The 20,576-nt window shown below is 46.6% G+C and overlaps 1 protein-coding gene across 9 annotated transcripts in view; it reads right to left on the bottom strand.

The window, feature by feature from the left end:
* Positions 1 to 17,222, bottom strand: part of MKNK1 (MAPK interacting serine/threonine kinase 1) — a 32,814-nt gene extending 15,592 nt beyond the window's left edge. For 7 of the 9 annotated variants that reach the window (XR_005834174.1, XR_005834176.1, XR_005834175.1 and 4 more), the window contains exons 1-6: positions 10,880 to 10,986; positions 8,598 to 8,699; positions 6,395 to 6,492; positions 4,857 to 4,936; positions 3,232 to 3,305; positions 576 to 680 (exon numbers count right to left, since the gene is read on the bottom strand). Coding sequence is in view for 4 of the 9 variants with exons in the window: in XM_008699253.2 (XP_008697475.1) it covers positions 576 to 680; positions 3,232 to 3,305; positions 4,857 to 4,936; positions 6,395 to 6,492; positions 8,598 to 8,699; positions 10,880 to 10,895 (475 nt within the window). In the remaining 5 variants the exon portion in view is untranslated. Of the gene's footprint in view, positions 1 to 575; positions 681 to 3,231; positions 3,306 to 4,856; positions 4,937 to 6,394; positions 6,493 to 8,597; positions 8,700 to 10,879; positions 10,987 to 11,963; positions 12,035 to 17,156 lie in introns of those variants that run through there. The other 2 variants (XM_008699252.2, XM_008699251.2) reach the window with 2 other exon arrangements.
* Between the last annotated feature and the right edge of the window lie 3,354 nt (positions 17,223 to 20,576).

Here is a 20,576-nt window from a genome sequence, read left to right as displayed (position 1 = left end):
ACCATGTTAGTAGAAAAATGCATTTTCCATTTATCGTGAAACAAGATATAAAACTAGATACACACTAACATGCTGATCTTGAAAAGAGAGATACCGGTGACATATTTTAAAAGACTAGAAAGGAGGTGCCTAGGTGGCTCAGTCGGTTAAATATCTGACTCTTGACCTCAACTCAGGTCTTGATCACAGAGTCCTGAGTTAAAAAAAACAAACTAGAAAAAGCAACACCCAAATATTTACACTAGAATAGTATTATGATGGCGGCTTGCATCCTTCTAGGACAGGAAAAGGAGATCATTCATAACCACACACTCATACATCTTACTCGTCATGAAATTTACTTTTCTCCTCCCTGCTTTTTCTCCTATGTCTCTACCCTTCTTACTAGCGCCACATGCACCCACCATCCACACTGGAAGTCTAGCGCCATCCTGGCTCGCTCCCTCACCCTCACGGGTGGGGCTGTGAGCTACACCAGCTCCCGGCCTAGCTCTCTGCCTGGCCTGCCCCTCTCCCTCAGTCCCCAGAGGCTGGCCAATCCAACCCAATCACTGAGGCAAAAAGGCTTGATTCACCTTTGGTGTGCAGAAAGTCAAGGGCAGCGGCCACATCCCGCACCACTCGGCTGGCTTCTCGCTCATTGAAGTGCTTCTGCTTCTGGATGTGGGCCAGGATGGAGCCTGGGGAGCAGAAGAGACACACAGGTATGCCTTTTCGGGCCTTAGGAAGTAAAACTTCTCAGAGGTCAACTCTGCACAAGTTTGGGCTGGGGACACAGCCTTATTCATTCAGGTACCCGGTGAGGTACCCGGCACAGAGGAGCTACCAGCACAAAACTGGACTGAACATGGGGCGCCGGGGTGGCTTAGTAGGTTAAGCATCTGCCTTTGGCTCAGGGCATGATCTCAGGGTCCTGGGATCGAGTCCCACATCGGGCTCCTTGCTCAGCAGGGAGCCTGCTTCCCCCGCTGCCTGCCGCTCCCCCTGCTTGTGCATGCTCTCTCTCTGTGTCAAATGAATAAAGAAAATCTTAAAAAAAAAAAAAAAAGACCGGACTGCACAGAACTGGACTCCCATCTTCTGTACCTTCCCATGATGAGCACAGAGGGAGAGAAAACAACTATTTGCATGACAAAAATATTAATGCCATTGAGGCAGATTTGGCTTCTGAAATAAGAAAGAACTAAAGGTGAATCCACATAAGGTTGGGGGGGGGGCGCCTCTCCACAGGAACTTTCCCTCCTCTGCATCTGATCTCAGATCCAAACAAGAGCACAAGCCTTCAAACAGAAACACCACACCCTCAACAGATATGTAAAGGTCTAGAAAGTCTAGAAAGAGGGGAAAAAGTGCTTTCCTTCTGACTTTCCTATTTATTATTAATAATATTATTATCTTGTTGGCAATGGCTAACATTTATTGAATTAGTGACTATGTGCCAGGCACTATGTAACAGTCTTAAGATAGATTATCTTAGCCTCACCACAACTGTACAAAATATAGTCATCCCCATTTTATAGATGGGGAACCTGAAGCCAAGAATGGCTAAGCAACTTGCTTAAGATGACACACCAGTAAGTGGAGGCATCAGGACTTAAGCCCAGTAAGACTGGCCTTAGAACTCGTACAGATTGCCCCTCAACGGGATGTGTGGTCTGACTGCTGGGGGCACGGGCTGCCCTGCACCAACCACAATCTCCTTGGCTACTGCAGCGGCTGTGACCTCAGCAGGACTGCACTCTAAGCAGTACGTTTACAGATGACCCCCAGCATTTTAAATGTAACATCTTGGTGTTGGTGGGCAGGGCAGGGGCGTGAACATGGCCTGGCTCCATTCGCTCTGGGCTCATGACTGGAAGTCAGCATTTCTGGGCTGTAGGGGTCACCTCTGCATCTTAAAATGGCACAGCGGTGCCTGGTTGGCTCAGTTGGTTAAGCGTCCAACTCTTGATTTTGGCTCAGGTCATGATCTCAGGGTTGTTGGGATGGAGCTCTACGCTCAGCGTGGAGTCTGCCTGAGATTCTCTCTCTCCCTCTCCTTCTGCCCTTCCCTCTGCTCTCTCTCAAATAAATAAATACATCTTTTAAAAAAATGGTACAGATTTACTTATTGCTGGTTTTTGGCATGGGGAGGTGGTGAAAGATTTTTCACTTGCCGGATGAAACAATGAAAGGATCCCAGCATGCTACAGAACATTCCCAGATAACTGGCTCCTAGCTAGGTCTCACGTTTGCTCTACTGTACTGAGTCTCTGAGTCTCTTGTTTCCAAATTTGTTAAAAGGGCAGACAGAGAGTAATATCTTACTCGTAAGATAGCCTTCAGCATACCCAATTGTTTTAATAATATTAATAGCTGACATTTAGTGAACTCTCAGTGTCTATAGGGCACTGCGCCAAGCATTTCACAAGAATGATTTCACTGAATCTTCAGAGCTATCGAAAGAGGTAGGTGCTGTCATTATCCTTATTTTACAGATGAGAACACTATTTAGAAAGGTTATGTGACTTGCCCAAGGTCACACAGCTAGTAAGTGATGGAGCTACACTTAAACCCTGCTTTGTTGGTTCCTAGAGCATGCGCCCTTAACCACCAAACCCTTCCACATGGCCCTCCACTCAGCTCCAGATATCCTCCCTAACCCTCACCCTGCAAATCTGTCCTCGGGCTGGGTGAGTGGCAGTGAGGGCAAGGGCTGCCCTATCCCCATCTCTACATCAGAAAAGCAACTTCGATACGCGTTCCAGTGATTATGTGTGTGGATGATGGCAGCAGTGGTGACGGTCAAGAGTGGCATCTTTCCATCTGAAGGATACAGATCTTCAGGCCTCCTCTCTATCCTGGGTCTACATCCTAAGCCGTGGGACCCTCCTCTTCTCTGGTGAGCCTTTCTGACTTCACAATGTATGCAAGAATTTGCACCCCATAATTAATTTAAATGGTGAACACGTCAAAACAATGGATAAATTGATGACTAAATGTATCTATATATGAGCCCTATTATAATGAGAAGGCATTTATAGACTACCCACACAGGTGACATTCTAGGTTCTGCAAAATGCTAATTATCATCCTTCCCTCCGGCCTCCCTTCTCCCAAATCAAGGGCAGTTTTAAGTCCTTCATCCTTTTTATTAGCTTGACTCATTTTAGAAGTCTCTGGGATTCATGATGGATGATCGCCACCCCAGGTCTTAATCAGAAGTCCAAACACATACTCAACAGTAAGTACCTCCTTGCAATTTCTCAAAGACCAAGTAAAACCTTGTGTCATCTTCAAAGAACTCAATCAGCTCCAAAATGTTCCTTAAATAGAAAAAAACCGGAGGAAAGGGGAGAAAAAAGGGAAACGGTATTATATATTAAAGCCCACTTACAAATATACAATGAAAAAAATATACAATGCCCTGTAGCAGGGCAGAAATCAACCTGAAATCAGAATGCTTATTAAAGACCCATGTTTGAGAAGTAGCCAATGGTGTTAGCAAGACTCAGGTCACCTTATCTTTCCATAATGTTCAGTCTCTGGTGTTTTCACCAAGTCTGTGCTGTCAAACCCCAACCCTAAAACCCACTAGGTAGAGTTATAAAAAAGTCCCGGTCACATTAAACTGAATAAAATCTGCAGCCGACTGGAAGCAATTGCGGCTAATAACACTGAATAGTAGGTGTGTGTCCTGGAGGCAAGCAGCAAATAATTACTTGCCCTCCCTCTTGCCCATAAATCACGGGGCAGTATTTACATTGCCTGGAGAAAATGGAAACATCTGTCAAATAGACTTGGGGCCTAACGTGGGCACCGCTAGACCCTAACTGCTAAGCGCTGCTTAATGAAACGGCCGCGTTCCCGGCCGCAGTAGCACTGGTGGCCTTCCCCGGTGAGCACTCTCTCTGCCTCAGCATTACCGTGCTCTGCCAACAAGGTCGTCTTGTAACTCAGGAGGGAAGCCACCGGCCTGGATATCGGAGGTGTTGGGGGCTTTTTTCTTTCAAAGAACGAAATAAACCAAGTAGAGGCTCTAACGCTGAACTCAGAAGCTGCAGGGCTGAAAATAAAAATCTGTCCCTCATAAAAAAATGCTGACCACTTTGGGAGACACCAGGCTTTTACTAGTGTGAAGGCGTCCAAATAAGATGACTAAAATGGCCTGATTTGAAAGAAGATTGTAGAAGCAGCGCCTGGAGTTAAATCAACAGCAGCCCCCACCCTCCAAGCTTAATGACAAAGCCATCAATACCTGGCCGCTGGCTCCCTGCTGACCCTGCTGTGCTGGGAGAGAGAGGGGGAAGCAGAGTCTTAGAGGTGACCCTGATTTAAGGCCACCTCGGGAGAACCACTCATTTGGAGCCGGTGGTGAGCCGGCTGAGGCGGGGCGGGAGACCACCTTGGCCCAGCTGGCCGGCAGAGGGCTAGAGCGGGCTTCCGGAGCCGAGCAGCGGCCGCACACAGGCTAACATGCCGGGGACGGAACACAGCAAGTATTCATGCTAGCTCTCCTCGCCCTCCTCTAGTCACGAAAGCTGGGCCCCAATGGTGTGTACCGGGCAACACTCGGTCAACCTTGTTCCCACGGGCACTTGAAGGAGGGAACCCCGTCTTCTCCCAGCCCCAGTCGGATCGCTCTTCCACCTTGCCTGGGTTGTTAGTTACAGTACTTCAGCCTGAACAGAAGCAAAGGCTGCTGCTGCGTCTCTTCTCCCCACTGTCTTTAAACACGGAAAGACAGGAGGAATCCTCTACAGCTGTGGCCAAGGCGTGTGAGCTACATGCTGGGGTCAGGAGGTGGTGAGAACTGACCTTTTCTGCAGCTAAGCATCCCCCCAAGAGAAGCAGCAGTAACCCAAGACTGTACTCACTTGTTTCCCTGACACTGATAGAGCGTCTCCACCTCTCGGAATACCCTACTCCGGCTGTGCCCTGCTTGTTTTTCGATGATCTGTGGAAAGAATAAAATCTGTCATACCCACCTGACCTCGAAACACCTCTCGGCAGGAGCCCTCTGGGAGAATGCAAGGCCCAAATCAGCCCACACCCAGCTTCAAGCACAAGCGTGGAGTAGGCCTGGTGACACAGGCACTGTGACTCTGCCAGCAACACATGAGACAACCCGAGGCTTTCCAGCCTGGCTGGGGCCTATTTTGGCTCTGGCCAACCAAACACCGTGGAAGCCTATGGGGACACTGAGGCAGCCAGCAAGAAGATAAAGAGCTACCTCTACCCAGCCCCACCTCAAGGGCATCTCTTCCTGTCTCCAGGGTGAGATTTACAACCTCCACTGAAGGATCTTCCAGGGTTGGAGGAAGAGCAAGGGGGATGGAGGATGCAGTGGAGAGAAACTAAAGCTCCAAGGCCCAGCCCAGACTCCACCCTGGCAGCTCTGCGGAGAATGCACCCTTTGGGAGGCCCTATCCTCTACCAAGGAAACTGGGTCTCTGTGCTATTAGCTCTCCAGATGATTCTGATCCACACTGAATGCAAAACAGCCCTAAGTGAGGGCTTCCCAAACTTCAGCAAGTGTCAGAACCACTTGGAGATCTGGCTAAAATCATATTGCTGGGCCCGCCCCTAGTTTCTAACTCAGTAGGTCTGGGATGGGGCCGGATAATTTATATTGCTGACGAGTTCCCAGGCAATGCCGATGCTGCTGGTGCAGGAGCCACACTTTGAGAACCAATGCTCCAGATCCACCCCTTCCTCCACGTGGAGCCGGCAAATGGAAGCACAGAGGGACAGAGTGAGCCACCCCAGGTTCATGCAACAAGGAGCCTCCTGCCCCAGAGCTGAGTGCTCAGTCCTCATTATGATGATACTGCACATCACTTTAGAGCATTGTGCCACTGGCAGTGTTTCTACTTCTACCAGTTCATTTTTACTTTCATCTTCATAACCTCTCTGTTGAGACAGGAAGGCCAGGCGTTGTTATCCTCATTTTAGAGATGTGGGAACTGAGGCTTAAGGAGGTTCGGCGACTTGCCCAAAGTCAAGTAGTAGTTTGGTAAAACAGAGATTCAGGTAGGCCTTCTAATACCAAATCTGGTTGTCTACTTTCTGAAGTTCACTCCATTTTTCAGAATGAGAAGAAGCAGTTTACCATCAGCCAGGCATTGTTCTAAGCACTTTACACACATTCTATCCCCACACCAATACTCCACAGTTTCCGTGATTACACCCATTTTACAGAGAAGAAAACCGAAGGACAAAAATGTTAAGTAACTTGCCCAATGTCACATGGCAAGTAAGTACAGAAACAAAGAGTTGAATCCAGTGAGTACAGCTTTGAAGCCCTCATTTTTACTGAGTTGCCATATTGCAGAATATAAAATTTATCTGGCTTGGGACCAGCTAGGACTGACTGTTTGTGAAGTCAAGTCTGGCATCCAGATGAGACACTCACTTTGACAGCATACTCTTTGCCATTCTGCAGGCTCACAGCACCTTGAACTTTGGCATAGGCTCCCTCTCCAAGCAATTCAGAGGTCAGCTTGTACATATCTAGAGGTGAAATGGGTGAGAGGAATAACAAGATAAGTCACGCCTTTGCAAGCTCAGATGGAAAGAGGAGCTTCTGTCACTCAGCTTCCCTGGTGTGAGAGCACGGGCACACATGGACTCTGCAGCGCTCAGTGACAAGGAACTCTCCCAGCCATTGCAGGACTCAGTTTCTCAACAACCAGACCACATCGAAGGCTTCCTGTTCCTCACTTTAGATATGAGGTCAGTGAGTTTCAATTCGGCCCATGCTTCCTGAGCACCTACTATGTGCCAAACAACATAATAAATTCATAATAGGGACGGGGTGAGGAATAATACAGTCCCTGCCCTTTGAGGGTCACAGCCCAGTGGGGAAGACAGACATGCAGACAAGTGACTCGAGAATAAACCAGGGAGTGGTAAGTACTATCATAAAAGGACAAGACACAGTAAAAAAAAAAGAAAAAAAAAGGCAGGGGGAGGGAAAGGTTAAATCTGTGTAGGGAAACTAGGGGATCCTCACAGAAGGAGTGTGATTTCAATGGACATCATTTATTCATTTACTCATTTGTCGGGCACCTGCTCTGTGCCCAGATGTCCTAGGCACTGGTGACACAAAGGGGAATGAAGCACTGTGTTATTGTATACCACACACAGAAGTCACTGGAGGTTTCTGGGAAGTTTCCAGAAGTCACCCACAGGAAACAGGAGACAGAAGTAGGATGCAAACGGACGCCTTGAGGTTTTTAGGGTGCTGACTCAGGGCGGTTCTAACAGAGTAATAGGCCTAGGGTGAAAGAACATTTAGGTGACCTGCCCAAGCTCGCAAATAGCATAGACTCTCTGAGCCCCTTTCAAAGGAAGCCACAGCTCCATCATGGCCTCTGCCGAGCTGACCTCCTCCTCCCTTGACCTCCATTCTTCAGTTTTTTCCTCCTGGGGCAGCCCAGCATTTAAACCCACAGGGTGAGCAAAACGCTTTTAAACCATGAAATTAGATTTTATCACTCCTAGCATGAGAGGCCTACAATTGCACAAGCCATCCTCGAATAACAGGAAATACTCTCGTGTTCACGGAAAGAGCAAGACCTGTTGATTTGGAAACTACTCTAAAAACCTCGAGACTTTTGTCCATGCCTCTACCCCTTTACACATATATCTACTGTTTAAGTTAAAGACAAACAAACAGACAAACCCTACACTAAGTACCTTCTGGGTCCAACACGGCATGGTCTTACAGCTGTTTCTAAGCACGCACACTGTTGTCTCTAAGTATTTTAAATGACATGCTTCTCTCACAATGGATACTTTGGTATTACACTTTCGTGCATGTCAGGATAGGTTGGTGGTTGGAAGTCCAATATCCCTGATTCATAAAGGGCTTGTAATTAGAACCACTGTACAAAACAATCAATTCACTAGTCTATCTGTGACGCTGGAAAGAGGGACCATGAGGGGAAGCTATTTTAGGTCTCACAGTGAAAGAAACACAATAGGTGAAGGGGGCACATCACTCCTGGAGTAGCTACTGACCCTTCAGTCCCTTGCAGAAGTGTTTGATGATTCACTTCACGCCATCGCATGCCCAGCGATGACAGGACCAGCACTGAGCCTATGCCTCACACGGTGTTCAAAATCTTTGATATCCAACATCGCATCCCCTGAACACAGCATGCACCCTTAAAATGGAGTCAAACTCATATAGCACAAGTAGCTGTGATCTCTAGGAGTCAACTCCTCTGCTTCTAGAAGATTTAACTTTCATTTGGAACCATGGCCCTTGGTGTTCTCTCATCCTTTTACATGGTCGTTCTACCTTTCCACAGCCCCTCCAGGAACAGCTGGGACAAAGATCACATCAGAAAAAGGCCGAACTGCACTAAGCAATCTCACTCCGTATACAAGTCTGACATATTGGTCTTTCTACCTTGCCCTCCCCGCCCCCCGATGAAGTGCTGAAACCATTCAGAGCGTACCATCTGAGAGCTCTGTCATCCCTGCCACACGGATAAGCACAAGCTGACTCTCAGATGACACATGCTCTGATCGAGAACTAGGGGCTACCCGGATGCTCCTCCTGTGCTTGGGGAGCCACAGGCCCAGATCTGAGGAATCGTGGGACCAACCTTCAAACTTCCCTGGTAAGGAGTCAGTGGCCCGGGCCTTCCGCTTCTTCTTTTTCCTCCTGTCACCCTCTGCGATGGGAAGGGGTTCACTGCTGCCCATCTCTGGGAGAAAAGAGATGAAGGAAAATATCACTAGACTGATCAAGCCATAAGTTCACCCAGAAGGGAAAAAGGGGGGGGGAACCCAGGAGCTTTGCACTGATGGTTTTTAAATATCTGTGAGGACTATTGATTTGTCTGACCCAGGAGGCAAAACTAAAGGCAAAGCCATTATTGGAGATCATTAACTGTGGAAAGGAACTCAGATAGACAGGCTAGATTAAAAGAGGATAGCAGAGCCTGCTTTAACCAAGCTCATTAGTACATGGATTTAGATCTGCCACCAGTCAAACTGTAGTTCCCAACAAAACAATGAATCCATAAGCAGAACCCCACCTGTGATGTCCTCCTGCCTCAGCACCAGAAAGGCGGGCCCCAGAGAGCTAAGCAAGGTCGTGGTCTTGGGAGGGGCCCATGCAAATGAAATCATATGCTCAGTGATGTCTGAGTGATGTCTGAGTGTGAACAGGGGTTCACAGGCCTTCAGTGGAGTTGCTTCTGGAGGTGCAACAGGGCAGGGGATGGCTTTGAGGATGGCCCTAAATTACTTCATGTCTAGGAACACAGACCTGAGTACCTGTGGAACCCTGAGTATCCTCTCCCCTTCCCCTCAGCTCCTTATTTGGGAGGATGCAGTTAGGGTCTATTCAGAAGTCTGAGAAGTCTGCAGTTGACAGGTCTACACTGGGCTGCTGGATGAGGTCATTTATTGCAAAAATATTATTATCTCTCACCGGACAGCAGTTAAAGGGAGGCTCGCCATGTTAAAGGGCGGATTTGTGAGGCAGACATTTCAACACTGCGCATACCAGGCAGCAAAGGGTAGGGACGGAAAGAATGAGCAGGAGACTGAGAGGGGGACAGAGAAAGGAAGAACAGGGAACTAGGGCCCAATCAGGGCACTGTTTCTAAGACACTCTAGTAAGGGCCTTCCCCTGTTAAAGATAAATTACTTATAGAACATGTCATGCCCCTGATCCAGAGTGGAGCCTTAATACTCTTTGCCTGCAGTTAGAAATAATAAGATTTCTCTGAAGTCTCTGGGCCTAAATCCCCACCAGGGTGATTAAACCTTTACATCCTTCTAAAATAGAGGCACTCGGGTGCTGGTGGGGCATTCAGTGTGAGAGACTTTTAGACCAACCTTCAATAAACACAGGCTCTGGCTTGTTGGATTTTTTTCTTTTTTCTAAGAGATTTTGAAATGGAAGCTGGCTCTTTGCCCATTGAGGGGGAAAGGCCCACTTTCTTCTCAGAGGACCCCGGCTGAACGCAGTCAGAAAAATGGCAAGTCTGCTCAGGAAGATTGATTAGGGCCAACGCACGTCTGCACATTGTTCTCAGAAACAAGTACGCAACAGCCATTAGGAGAGAGCACACAGAACGATGGCACTTTCCACACCGTAATCGGGAAAGCATGGTTAGGCCGCCAAGTGTCTGACAGCTCAGTTTAGGTGCATTATTCCTCCCATTTTGGTATCTAATGACAGCAGATTTTCAATTATACTTTAGAGAACAGATAAACACGTGGATAAAAGGAATCCACAGAGGATCTCACAATATTACTTTGGCCAACAGTTTCAAGCACAAGATCTATCTGGGGACGGCAACCCACTATGAATTCAAAGAATCCAACTTAAACATCAGCACCCGACGTCCACCCTCACCAAGGTAAGTTAAAGGGAAAAAGCTACCACAGTGAGAAATTCTACAGAAAATGAAACCCAGAGGGCTCTTTAGGAGCCCAGGGAGTGGCAATGGCCGCTGGGACAGCAGGCAGAGGAGGAGGGGCTGCTGTCCCTCTCGCCCTGCCCTTGTGTGCAGGCCAGGGTCAATCCGTTTTCTTATCAGTGCCACGAGGCAAGTGCAGAGAGGGCCAGTTTCAGATTCCCTTCTCTTTCTCCTTCCTCTGCCTGCACTCGGACGGAGGGCCTAAGGACAAGCAAAACAGCCAAAAGGCAGGCAATGCAGAGGGGCAGCAAGAGAGCTGGCAGCATTATAATTCACAGGGGATGCTCCGACATACTTACGACTCTGGCTAGAAAACCTTGTTAGCGGCAATTTATACTTGGTTTTTACCACGGCAGGGCTGAGGGAGCCTCTTGTGGAAGAATCATACCTCTGGGCACCGCCGCATACTCAATATTAGATTTTATGGCTTCACACACAAAAAGATAGAGTACCTGGTCTATTCTGCATGGATTTCAATGGAAGAGGGTACGCCAGAAGGGACAAATGGTTAAGACTTTCCTTGGAAACAGAACTTGTTGAAGGAGAGTTGTTTTTGAAACTAGGAAGAAAAAAATGTAGGAAGGCAGTGAAGTGAAAAAAAAAAACAAAACACCAAAAAAAAAAAAATGCTTAACTTCCCTGTTTACATCGGGGGAGGGGAGAGGGAGAGGTGTCATAATCTTACCAAGGGGCTGCTAGGGTCCCCATCTGGAGCCTGTCCACGATCTCTATTCTATCGCAGACAGTCCATTGGCGGGGTCTGTGGGACCTTAATTTATTAAGCACGCAAACACTGGATGAAAGCTTCCTCGGGGTGTAAGTCTCCACAATCACACCGGTCCTTGGCTCACCTTCTTCCCTTGGCCAGAGCTTCCTCTCAGCCACTACAACCTGGCTCAAAAGTCTCCGCTCCCCCCACCTCCAAAGTCTTCACCTCTCTGAATGAGTTCAGTTTGTACGAACACTTTGGAAATCAGTTAGGTACCAGGCAAATGGATGGCTTTACTGCACAGAACTAACAGCGCTCCTCCTCTGCTCCCAGACACCCCGCTAGAAGTTCTATTACAGCACTGACGGGATTTGGCCTGGAGCTCTCTCTCCCCAGGACTGTTGCCTGTTCGTCTCTGCATCTCCTACGAGCCACGGCACAGTGTCAGATACATATCAACCATCAGAAAATGTGCACTGAAATGAAATGATAGGAAATGACGCACATAGTGGTAGGCGCAGTGCACGTCACCCAGGCCCTTTAAGCAACAGGTGCATGCACTGAAAGAAATGTGGGTTCACCTCTGCCCTACAGACTGTGCAGGGTGAAGCTATTCAGTTCTATGAGTTCTCTGACAAACTCCTCCTAAGACAAAGACCTGTGGCCCAGAAGGTTCTTGACTCTCTAGCCAGAAGCCTGGTCTCTGCTAGAGGATTAGGCAATGTGTTCATGATTTCAGAGGAGGAAATGAGCACTTCTTCTAAGTTTTCAGACAGACCCCAACTGGTATGAAGGCTCCCAGTACTTCTACTGCCTCCAGCCCTTACCTTCCCCTTGGTCAGGGCTCGGTGGTCTACCATCCGTGTACTGGTGGAGGTGAAGCTGGAGAAGCAGCACACTGTTGACAGGGAACGACATGAGCTTGGCATCAGGAGACCAAAGTGAAAGTCCCGGCTCGGACGTTACCAGACATAGCACTAAGGCTGTGCCAAGTTACTCTGCCTCTTAGAGTCTCAGCCTCCTCGTCTACAGAACAGGTTTTAAAATAATATCTGCCCTTTCCAGCAACCTGTGAGGACCCAATGACATATTTGATAAAATGTGCAAGAAAAACATATGGGTATGGGGCGCCTGGAAGGCTCAGTGGTTAAGTGTCTGACTCTTGATTGCGGCTCAGGCCATGATTTCAGGGTCGTGAGATCGAGCCCCACATTGGGCTCCATGCTCAGCAGGGAGTTTGCTGGGGATTTTCTCTCTCCCTCTGCCCCTCCCCGCCCTGCTCGCTCTTTCTCCCTCTCTAAAATAAATGAATACATCTAAAAAATTATGTGTATGCACAGGTATGTAGACAGACTAGATAGAAATACACAAAAATGTTAACATGACTACAATTTGAAAGAGCGCCTAGTATACGCCAGGCACTGTGCTATATATTTTACATACAATAATCCTAATTCTTACAATAATCCCACAAGGTAAATATTTTGTTATATTTTAGGTGAGGAGACCAAGGCTCAGAGGTTAAACAATCTACCAAACACCAAACATCTACTTAGTGGTTTTACTGGGATTCAAGCTCAATGCTGCCCTTCATGTCCAGGATATTTCTAATCTATGGTAGTTTTCTCTGTGTGATGGGGTGATTTTTTTTTTCTGCTCTCTATTTTTCAGCATTCTCCAAATTTTATACAATGAAGTGTGTTACTTTTTAATGCTATTATTGTTTTAGCCAAGTTTTATTTTCCATAAAACACGCAATCATTTTTCTCCAATACACACTGGAATTTAGAATCCGATTATACAGTATTTAAAATCGTAAATAGATTTCTCTGTACTGAAATTCAGCATTCAGTGAGGAAGAAACGTTTCAGGAATATTGGTGCCTTGAGAACAACAAACACTATTTTAATTTTATATTTGTAAATGCTATTTTTTTTTAAAGGAAAAATTTCATGGAAAAACAAAATGATGTAATGAACATTTGAGCCTGCAAGATACCGGTTTAAATCCTGGCTCCCCACCACCATGTGTGCTCTGGCAGCTTGCTAAGCTTCTCTAAGTATCAGTTTCTTCATACACCGAGAGAGGTCAGAGGGAGGCCTGGGCAGCCTGCACCACGAGGCTGTGGTGAGGGTCAAAGAAGACACGATGTGAAAGTACTGTTGACTTACTCATTCAACACGTACTGTATTTACTGGCACCTATGGATTGTCCAGCGCTAGACAGAAAGAATACAAGAGAAGACATAGTCTCTGTCCTTAGGAATTTGAATCCACTGACATACAAAGCAATTTCAGTAGAGTGGGACAAGTGCCGTGTGACAGGCAGGTACCAGGTGCTGTGGAGCAGAAGACAGGCATCAAATTCAGTTTAGTAACTAGAGGAAGGGACAGCTAAGCTGCTGTCTGAAGGATGAGTGGGAACTGGCCAGGGTGGGGCCTGGGGAGAAGGACAGAGAAAGAGCGTGTGTTAAGCCTGAAGAGTGGCAGCATGGCCGGTCAGTGTGAATTCGAGAGAACTCCCAGAGCCGTTGAGGTGGGGCCAAGAAGTCTCACCTGGTGGGACTGCAACAGCAACAGATACTCCTGACAGGTAAGTACCCTTCATCCACTGTTCTCCCCATGGGTGACCCCAAGGCCCACCTCTGAAAGAACTGTCACTTCTCCAAAGAGTCTTATGAGCCACACTGCCCCCGAAAGCAGCGGATCTGTTCTCCACGTTTTGGTGGAGCCTATAGAGAACCGAGCAGCTCCTGCATCTGGCACGTGATACCCAAGATGGTCACTTTCCCCCTAAGAAGACGACTTTGCTGGCTAACTCAGCTCAGCAAATGTAGTTCATGCTCTTCTCCCGAGTACTCGAGAGTTCTTTTCAAAGTCTATGGTTCACTCCTTTTCCCAACCAGTAAGAGTTATTTCCCTCAGTCACAAGGGTTTTCCAGAGAAGGAACAGCGGTGAGAACAAGCTGATGAGTACAATTATCCGTTGTGTTGCCTCCTCGGTGGCCAGTGGGTGGAGGCCCCCAAACAAAATGAAAGGAAGGGGGCGGACACTCTTAAGGAAAAGCCAAGACTGAGAAACGTGAGGTGGAGCAGGAGGCAATGAGACGTTTACTTCTCTGAAGGCCTGGTACTAGCAGCCACAGCGCGCATGGCTACTAGCCACAGCACACACACTGACACGGTGCTCCAGACGCCAGCAATGTCCCATGCATTTTATAAACACATCTGACATATCCTAACTTCTTTCATCTTCACAACTCTATGAGATAAGAATAATTATTATCTTCATTTTACAGATGAAGAAATTGAGGTACAAAGAGATTAAGTAATTAACTTGCCCAGGGTCACATGGCTAGTAAGTGGCAGAGCTGGGATTTAAATCTAGACAGACTGGCTTAAAATTCAAGCTTTTAACTATTAGGTTATCAGTAGTATATTTAATATTATTTCATATATCAAATATTATCAATATTATATTGAGGCATTCATGCTGAAAGGCAGGAGGGGTAGCCAGTCAGAGTTAGCCAGGTGCCAATAAGAATGCTTTTATTTAGAAGCCTTAGCACAGAGCTTCCCTACTGATGTGCTGTGAATGAGATATGGATCCCCTCACCGGGCTGAGGAATATCATTTTCTGTGTGTGCTATGATGTCAAAAAGGCTGGGCAGCCCTGCTCTAGCTTACACAAATACAAAGGCATTATCACCACATTATCATTATTATATTAATCCGAATCTGATTTATCAGAAGCTTCTTTGTCTTACTTGGAGATAACTTTGTATTCTGTGTTTTGTTATATTATGGAGGATGAGCGACAAACCAGTCCAACCACTTTATTTCATGGCAGTTCTGGTATCAAGTACAAGGCTACATTCTTCTTCTATCTGACCTATTAATTGGTTGGTGTCCTTTCTGATGGTATCATTACTAATAGGGGACAAGGTCAAGGAAAAAGTACACTCAAACAGAAGCTAGTCGAATTTAAGGCACGATGGATGAAAGGAGCCACACGAGCAATCAGCTCACTCAAAGGACAGTCTGTGAGTGTGATTCCAATGGGCTGGGCCATTTCGCAGGTTTTTCCCACGAGTGCTGTGTGTAGTGAGGCTGGCTAGCTTTAGGCAGACTGCAGTATCTCACTCAACTGCAGTGAGAGTGGGCACTCGGAGGCCTACTAGGGTGCGGGCAGGGTGGTGATTTCCAACAGGCCTCAAACAGGGCTGGGATAGCAAGATTTCCAGAGGGAAAAGGTCTGGAGTCAGGCCCATCTTCTTTCTCTGTTCTGACTCTGGGATCACAGCAGCCTTCAGAGCTGTCACCACATCTCCTGGTGGCAGGAATGATCAGAGGAAGGACGGAGAGGGTAAAGGAAGTGTGTGCTTTAGAAAGAGCAAGCAAGAGTGAAGGACTGTGTTTGCGTGAGCAGGACAGTATAAACAGCTGAAAAAGGCAGGCTGAAGTCAGATCACCCAAGCTTATTAATGTGGCCACAAGGCCCACCAACATCTGGTCCCTATCTGCTAAGCAGCCTCACCAAGCCTCAGTCATTCTTTCAAGTAAAAATGAACAGTGGCTAGTTCGGCTTGTATTTCAAACAATCCCATAAATGCTCTTCGTTGAGACAACCACTATGCTTCGGAATGCACACAAGTGCTGCAGGAGCATTTCCACTTTGTCACACAGAATATTAAAAAGATGTGTACTCAATGGTTGAGATTCACTAAAATTAGCAATTTTTACCTCTTCATCAGGACATTCTCTTTTTTAAAAAAACTGAGAGCGTAGCAATGAAGAACACAATGACTGCAGGACGGTTCTGAGCCACTGCCCTGACTCGTGTTAAAGCACCGGCAGTTCTACCCACGTGGCTCTGCAACAACAAAGAACATCTAGTGCTATTACAAAAACAGTCCTGACCCGGTAGATACCCTGAAAGGTTTCAAGGACCCCCAAGGTCCGCTGATCCCACTTGTGAACAAGCGTTCTAGGCAGTGGGGAGGGACTGGGCTGTGAAACTGGCCCGTGTTGTGCAGAACCAACTGGCGGCTGGCTGGGGACTGGGAGAGCAAGGAGAGGCTGCTGCAGCTGGCAGGAAGGGAAGGAAGCCTTGTACTAAGGCAGGGATGGGAAGGAAGAGAAAGAGGCGAGGGGTGAAGCCACAGAGACAGAACTGGTCCTAGTCCTGCCAAGCAACTGGAGATGGTACAGGAGTCAGAGATGCCTACCCTTTTTGAAGGAAGGGATGGGGCCTATTATCTCTCTGTCCCCTCTCCCAGCAGGGAGCCAGCACAGAGGGAGACCTCAATATATGTTTATGAACCAAAGTCCGGTAACCATAAGAGCAGTGACCATCAGAGAAGGGGGGAATTCAGGAAGGGAAGCTGGTTGGGAATGGGGAGAGGGGAAGACGGTGTGTCACTGGGAAGCTTCAGATGAAGAAGGGTGACACACAGCAGCAAAGGAGTATAAAAACTCACAGATCAGACTCAAACCATCCTCGACCAACCCTCCTCTGACCCAATCTACAACAAAGGCATTACTTCTAACCCGCCAGGCATGATGGGGCCTCAGGCGTTCAAGGACACTTCAAAGGAGCATCGCATATGTCACAAATACGACAAGTTAAAAAAAAAACAACCTGGAAAGACACACCTCAAGCCATTATTAATAATGGTTACTCTGGGAGAACAAAACTGGGTGGGTACAGAATTGTACTTTTCATACCTCTGTTGTATTTGATTTTGTAATTTATGGCACAGTTGTTTAACTTTTATAATTACAAGTAAATAAATATGTTTTACTTACTGCACGATTTTCCTTATGACCTTCTCTGCCATTGTATTCTGGAAGAAATGTGCTCGTCCCTACTGTGTAACTGTCTTAGGCACGCACAGGCAGCCCAGCTAATCCTAGCTGCCCAATGAATACCGAAATCTCGCACCCTCTTCTCTGGAAGTATCAGATAATTTCAACCCAAAGCAATCTAAAAGGTTAAGCAAAATGTACATCCATTCTTACCTTGCCAACTTCTGAGAAGTAAATCCTCTGTAAACTGAAATGAAATAATGAAATAATGCTCCTGTCGGGCGGAAGGTCTTCCAGCGACAGGAAGTGTTTCAATAGTCTCTGGAGGGAGCAGGCATTCTTCACTTCCCCACTGGCTTTTGCTTCATCTGGCAGAAATAGAAAAGATTATAAAAATCTGACTTCTTTAAAATGACCCGCGAAGATAAAGATTACCTTATGCGTCCCCCAAACTTATGCATTATACCAGTAAGTAGATATATACAAGACCATCACAGATTTCCCGTCTTTAAAATCAGGCATTTGAGCATTTGAAATGCCAACACTAAACATTTGAAGATTTAATGAGGGTCTGAGTAAAAGTTTTCAGATTCTGTTTCCGCTGTGGGAGACCAGACCTGGACCTGGAGGACAGAGCTGGACAGCTCTGTTCACTGAGGAGTGCCCTGCGGAAGGCAAAAGCTGACACTTCTCTGTCACCCATGGTTTTATTTTATTTTTTTTAAAGATTTTATTTATTTGAGAGAAAGAGAGCGCGTGTGTGCACATTCATAAGCAGGGGGAGGGGCAGAGGGAGAGGAAGAAGCAGGCTTCTCACTGAACAAGGAGCCCCACAATGCAGGGCTCAATCCCAGGACCCTGGGATCATGACCTCAGCCAAAGGCAGACGCTTAACTGACTGAGCCACCCAGGCACGCCTGTCATCTACGTTTTTAGAGATGAATGAACTCTGGCTCCATCTCTTAGTGGCCAGGTCCAGGTTTCACAGGCAGGAGGCAACAGAGGCGGAAAGATAAAGTAGATGCTAAAAGCAGCAGGTGGTATAAACACGAACAAAGTTTTAGGCCCAATGCATAATTATTGCTAGTTTTCCATGTGATAACTTCATTTTCTATATGTCCACTGCAATTTTCAATCTTGCAACTCTAGCTGTCATATGTCAAAGCTGATTTGCTAATTTCTCTACAAAATGAGTATCTATTTCCCCTTTTCCCAGTGGAAAAGCTCTGAACGTGCAGTTTAAATCTGAGTTCTGGGGCGCCTGGGTGGCTCAATCAGTTAAGCGTCTGACTTTGGCTCAGGTCATGATCTCAGGGTCCTGGGATGGAGCCTCGCATTGTGTGTGCAGGTTCCATGCTCACTGGGGAATCTGCTGGTCCCTCTCCCTCTCCTCCTACTCATGCTCTTTCTGTGTCTCTCAAATGAATGAATAAAATCTTGAAAAAAAAAAAATCTGAATTCTGGGCCCTCGTGCTAACATTTCTAAAATGGTTTTCTAACCGGAAGCCGGATATGTTTCACCATGACCTCAGATCATGTGTCCCAAACTCAACTTGTCCCAACCCCCATCCTTCCTCCTTTCCCTTCTTCTCTGTCAGATTATATCACCCTTCCAGCTGCCCAGCCACAGATCATTTGAATCATTTCCACTGTCTCTTTCTCCTCTAACCTCGTAGTTCCAAATGCTCACACGGTCATTCTTTCCCTCAGCCTGGTATGCTGCTTCTCGAAAAGAACACCTATTCATCCTTCAGGGCCCCTCACGAATTACTGAAAGTGGTCCCACAAATTGCAGCAGTCCTTGACTTTTTTCTACTTCACCCAGCATTTCATCACATCCACAGCATGCTATGATAATACACAGAGCTGGGTATTCACACACATACATGGCTTGGCCACTAGGCCATAAGCTCCTCAAAGGCAGGGACGGATCTTTTTCATGTTTGTATTTCCAGTATCTAGCACAGTATCTGGCTCAAAAAGGGCTCTAGTAAATATCTGACTACATTACTTCATCCATAAAATATTTCTTTATTGTCCAATAGAGAATGTTAGCATATACAATTATTCTTCCTATCGTGCATTTTTACTCCCCAACAAATTTCTGTGGCCCAATGAAACTATTTCCAGGGCCCAAAGAAGCTCAGGTTACACTCCCTCTCCTTATGGCCTCATCTCCAGGAACAACCTTGAACAACTTTGAACTTTAACTCTTTGCCTTTAGTCTTGCCACAGGTTCCTTCTTGTTGCCTACAGTAGGAGTTGGCCAATTTTTTTTTCTACAAAGAGCCTGATAGTAAATAGTTTAGGCTTTCTATGTTGCATGATCTCTATCGTGACTACGTAATTTTGCCTTTGTAGACTGAAAGCAGCCACAGACAATACATAAATGAATGATTGTGACTATATTTCTATAAAGGCTAATTTGAATTTTCTTTCTTTCTTTTCTTCTTTCTTTCCTTCTTTCCTCCCTCCCTCTTCTTTCTTTCTTTCTTTCTTTCTTTCTTTCTTTTTTCTTTCTTTCTTTCTTTTTCTTTCTTTCTCTTCCTTCCTTCCTTCCTTCCTTCCTTCCTTCCTTCCTTCCTTCCTTCCTTCCTTCTTTCGATTTTATTTGTTTGCTTTAGAGACAGAGAAAGAGAGTGAGTGCAAGTGGAGTGAGGAACAGAGGGAGAGGGACAAGCAGACTCCACGCTGAGCACAGAGCCCAACCACGGGGCGTGATCCCACAACCCTGAGATCATGACCTGAACCGAAATCAGGAGTCAGATGCTTAACAGACTGAGCCACCCAGGCGCCCTTTAATTAATTAATTAATTTGAGAGAGAGAGAGAAAAGAGAGCAAGCACACGAGCAGGGGGAGGGGCAGAGGGAGAGGGAAATGATCTCAAGCAGACTCCCTGCTGAACATGCAGTTAAATGAGGGGCTCAATCTCAGGACCCTGAGATCATGACCTGAGCTGAAATCAAGACTTGGACCCTTAACCAACTGAGCCACCCAGGTGCCCCTAGAATTTGGATTTTAGATAATATTCCCATCACAAATATTAATCTTCTTGAATGCTTCCCTCAATCATTTAGAAATGTAATAAGTATTCTTAGTTTGCAGTCCACACAAAACAGGTGGTGAACCAGATACAGACTGTAGGCCATGTTTGCCAACCCAGCTTATTTCCCCTCCTCACCAACTCCATTCCTCCCCCCCCTCAATGCACATATGCACACGAACGCACCTCTGTTCACTTCCACCTGTAGCAGGTCTGTAGTAAAGACAGCCTTCAGAATTTATTTATGGATTTTGTGTTATTCTGCTGTTTGGAACTACTCAAGGGCTGGGAAGGTAGAAAGTCCATGGGCTTTTGAGCCATGGGGGCCTAGAATCAGATTCTGGCCTTCCCATTCACTAATGAGATTGTCTTGGACACAATACTTAACCTCTCTGCTTCACTGTCAGCATCTATAAAATGGGGGCAAGAACACCTACGCTGCAGGGTTGTTGTGAGAATTAAATGAGCTACTGTATTTCAAGTTCACAGCACAAAGGCTGGCATAGAGTAGGCACTCAATAAATAGCAATTATGACTCTAGCTTGAGATATGGCTTCCCAAGATCAGCTGTGGCCCTGGAATGCAGTCT

The sequence above is a fragment of the Ursus maritimus genome, unplaced genomic scaffold (genome assembly GCF_017311325.1).
Source record: "Ursus maritimus isolate PB19 unplaced genomic scaffold, ASM1731132v1 scaffold_12, whole genome shotgun sequence".
Classification (NCBI taxonomy): domain Eukaryota; kingdom Metazoa; phylum Chordata; class Mammalia; order Carnivora; family Ursidae; genus Ursus; species Ursus maritimus.
This window is presented reverse-complemented; position numbering and strand designations above follow the sequence as displayed.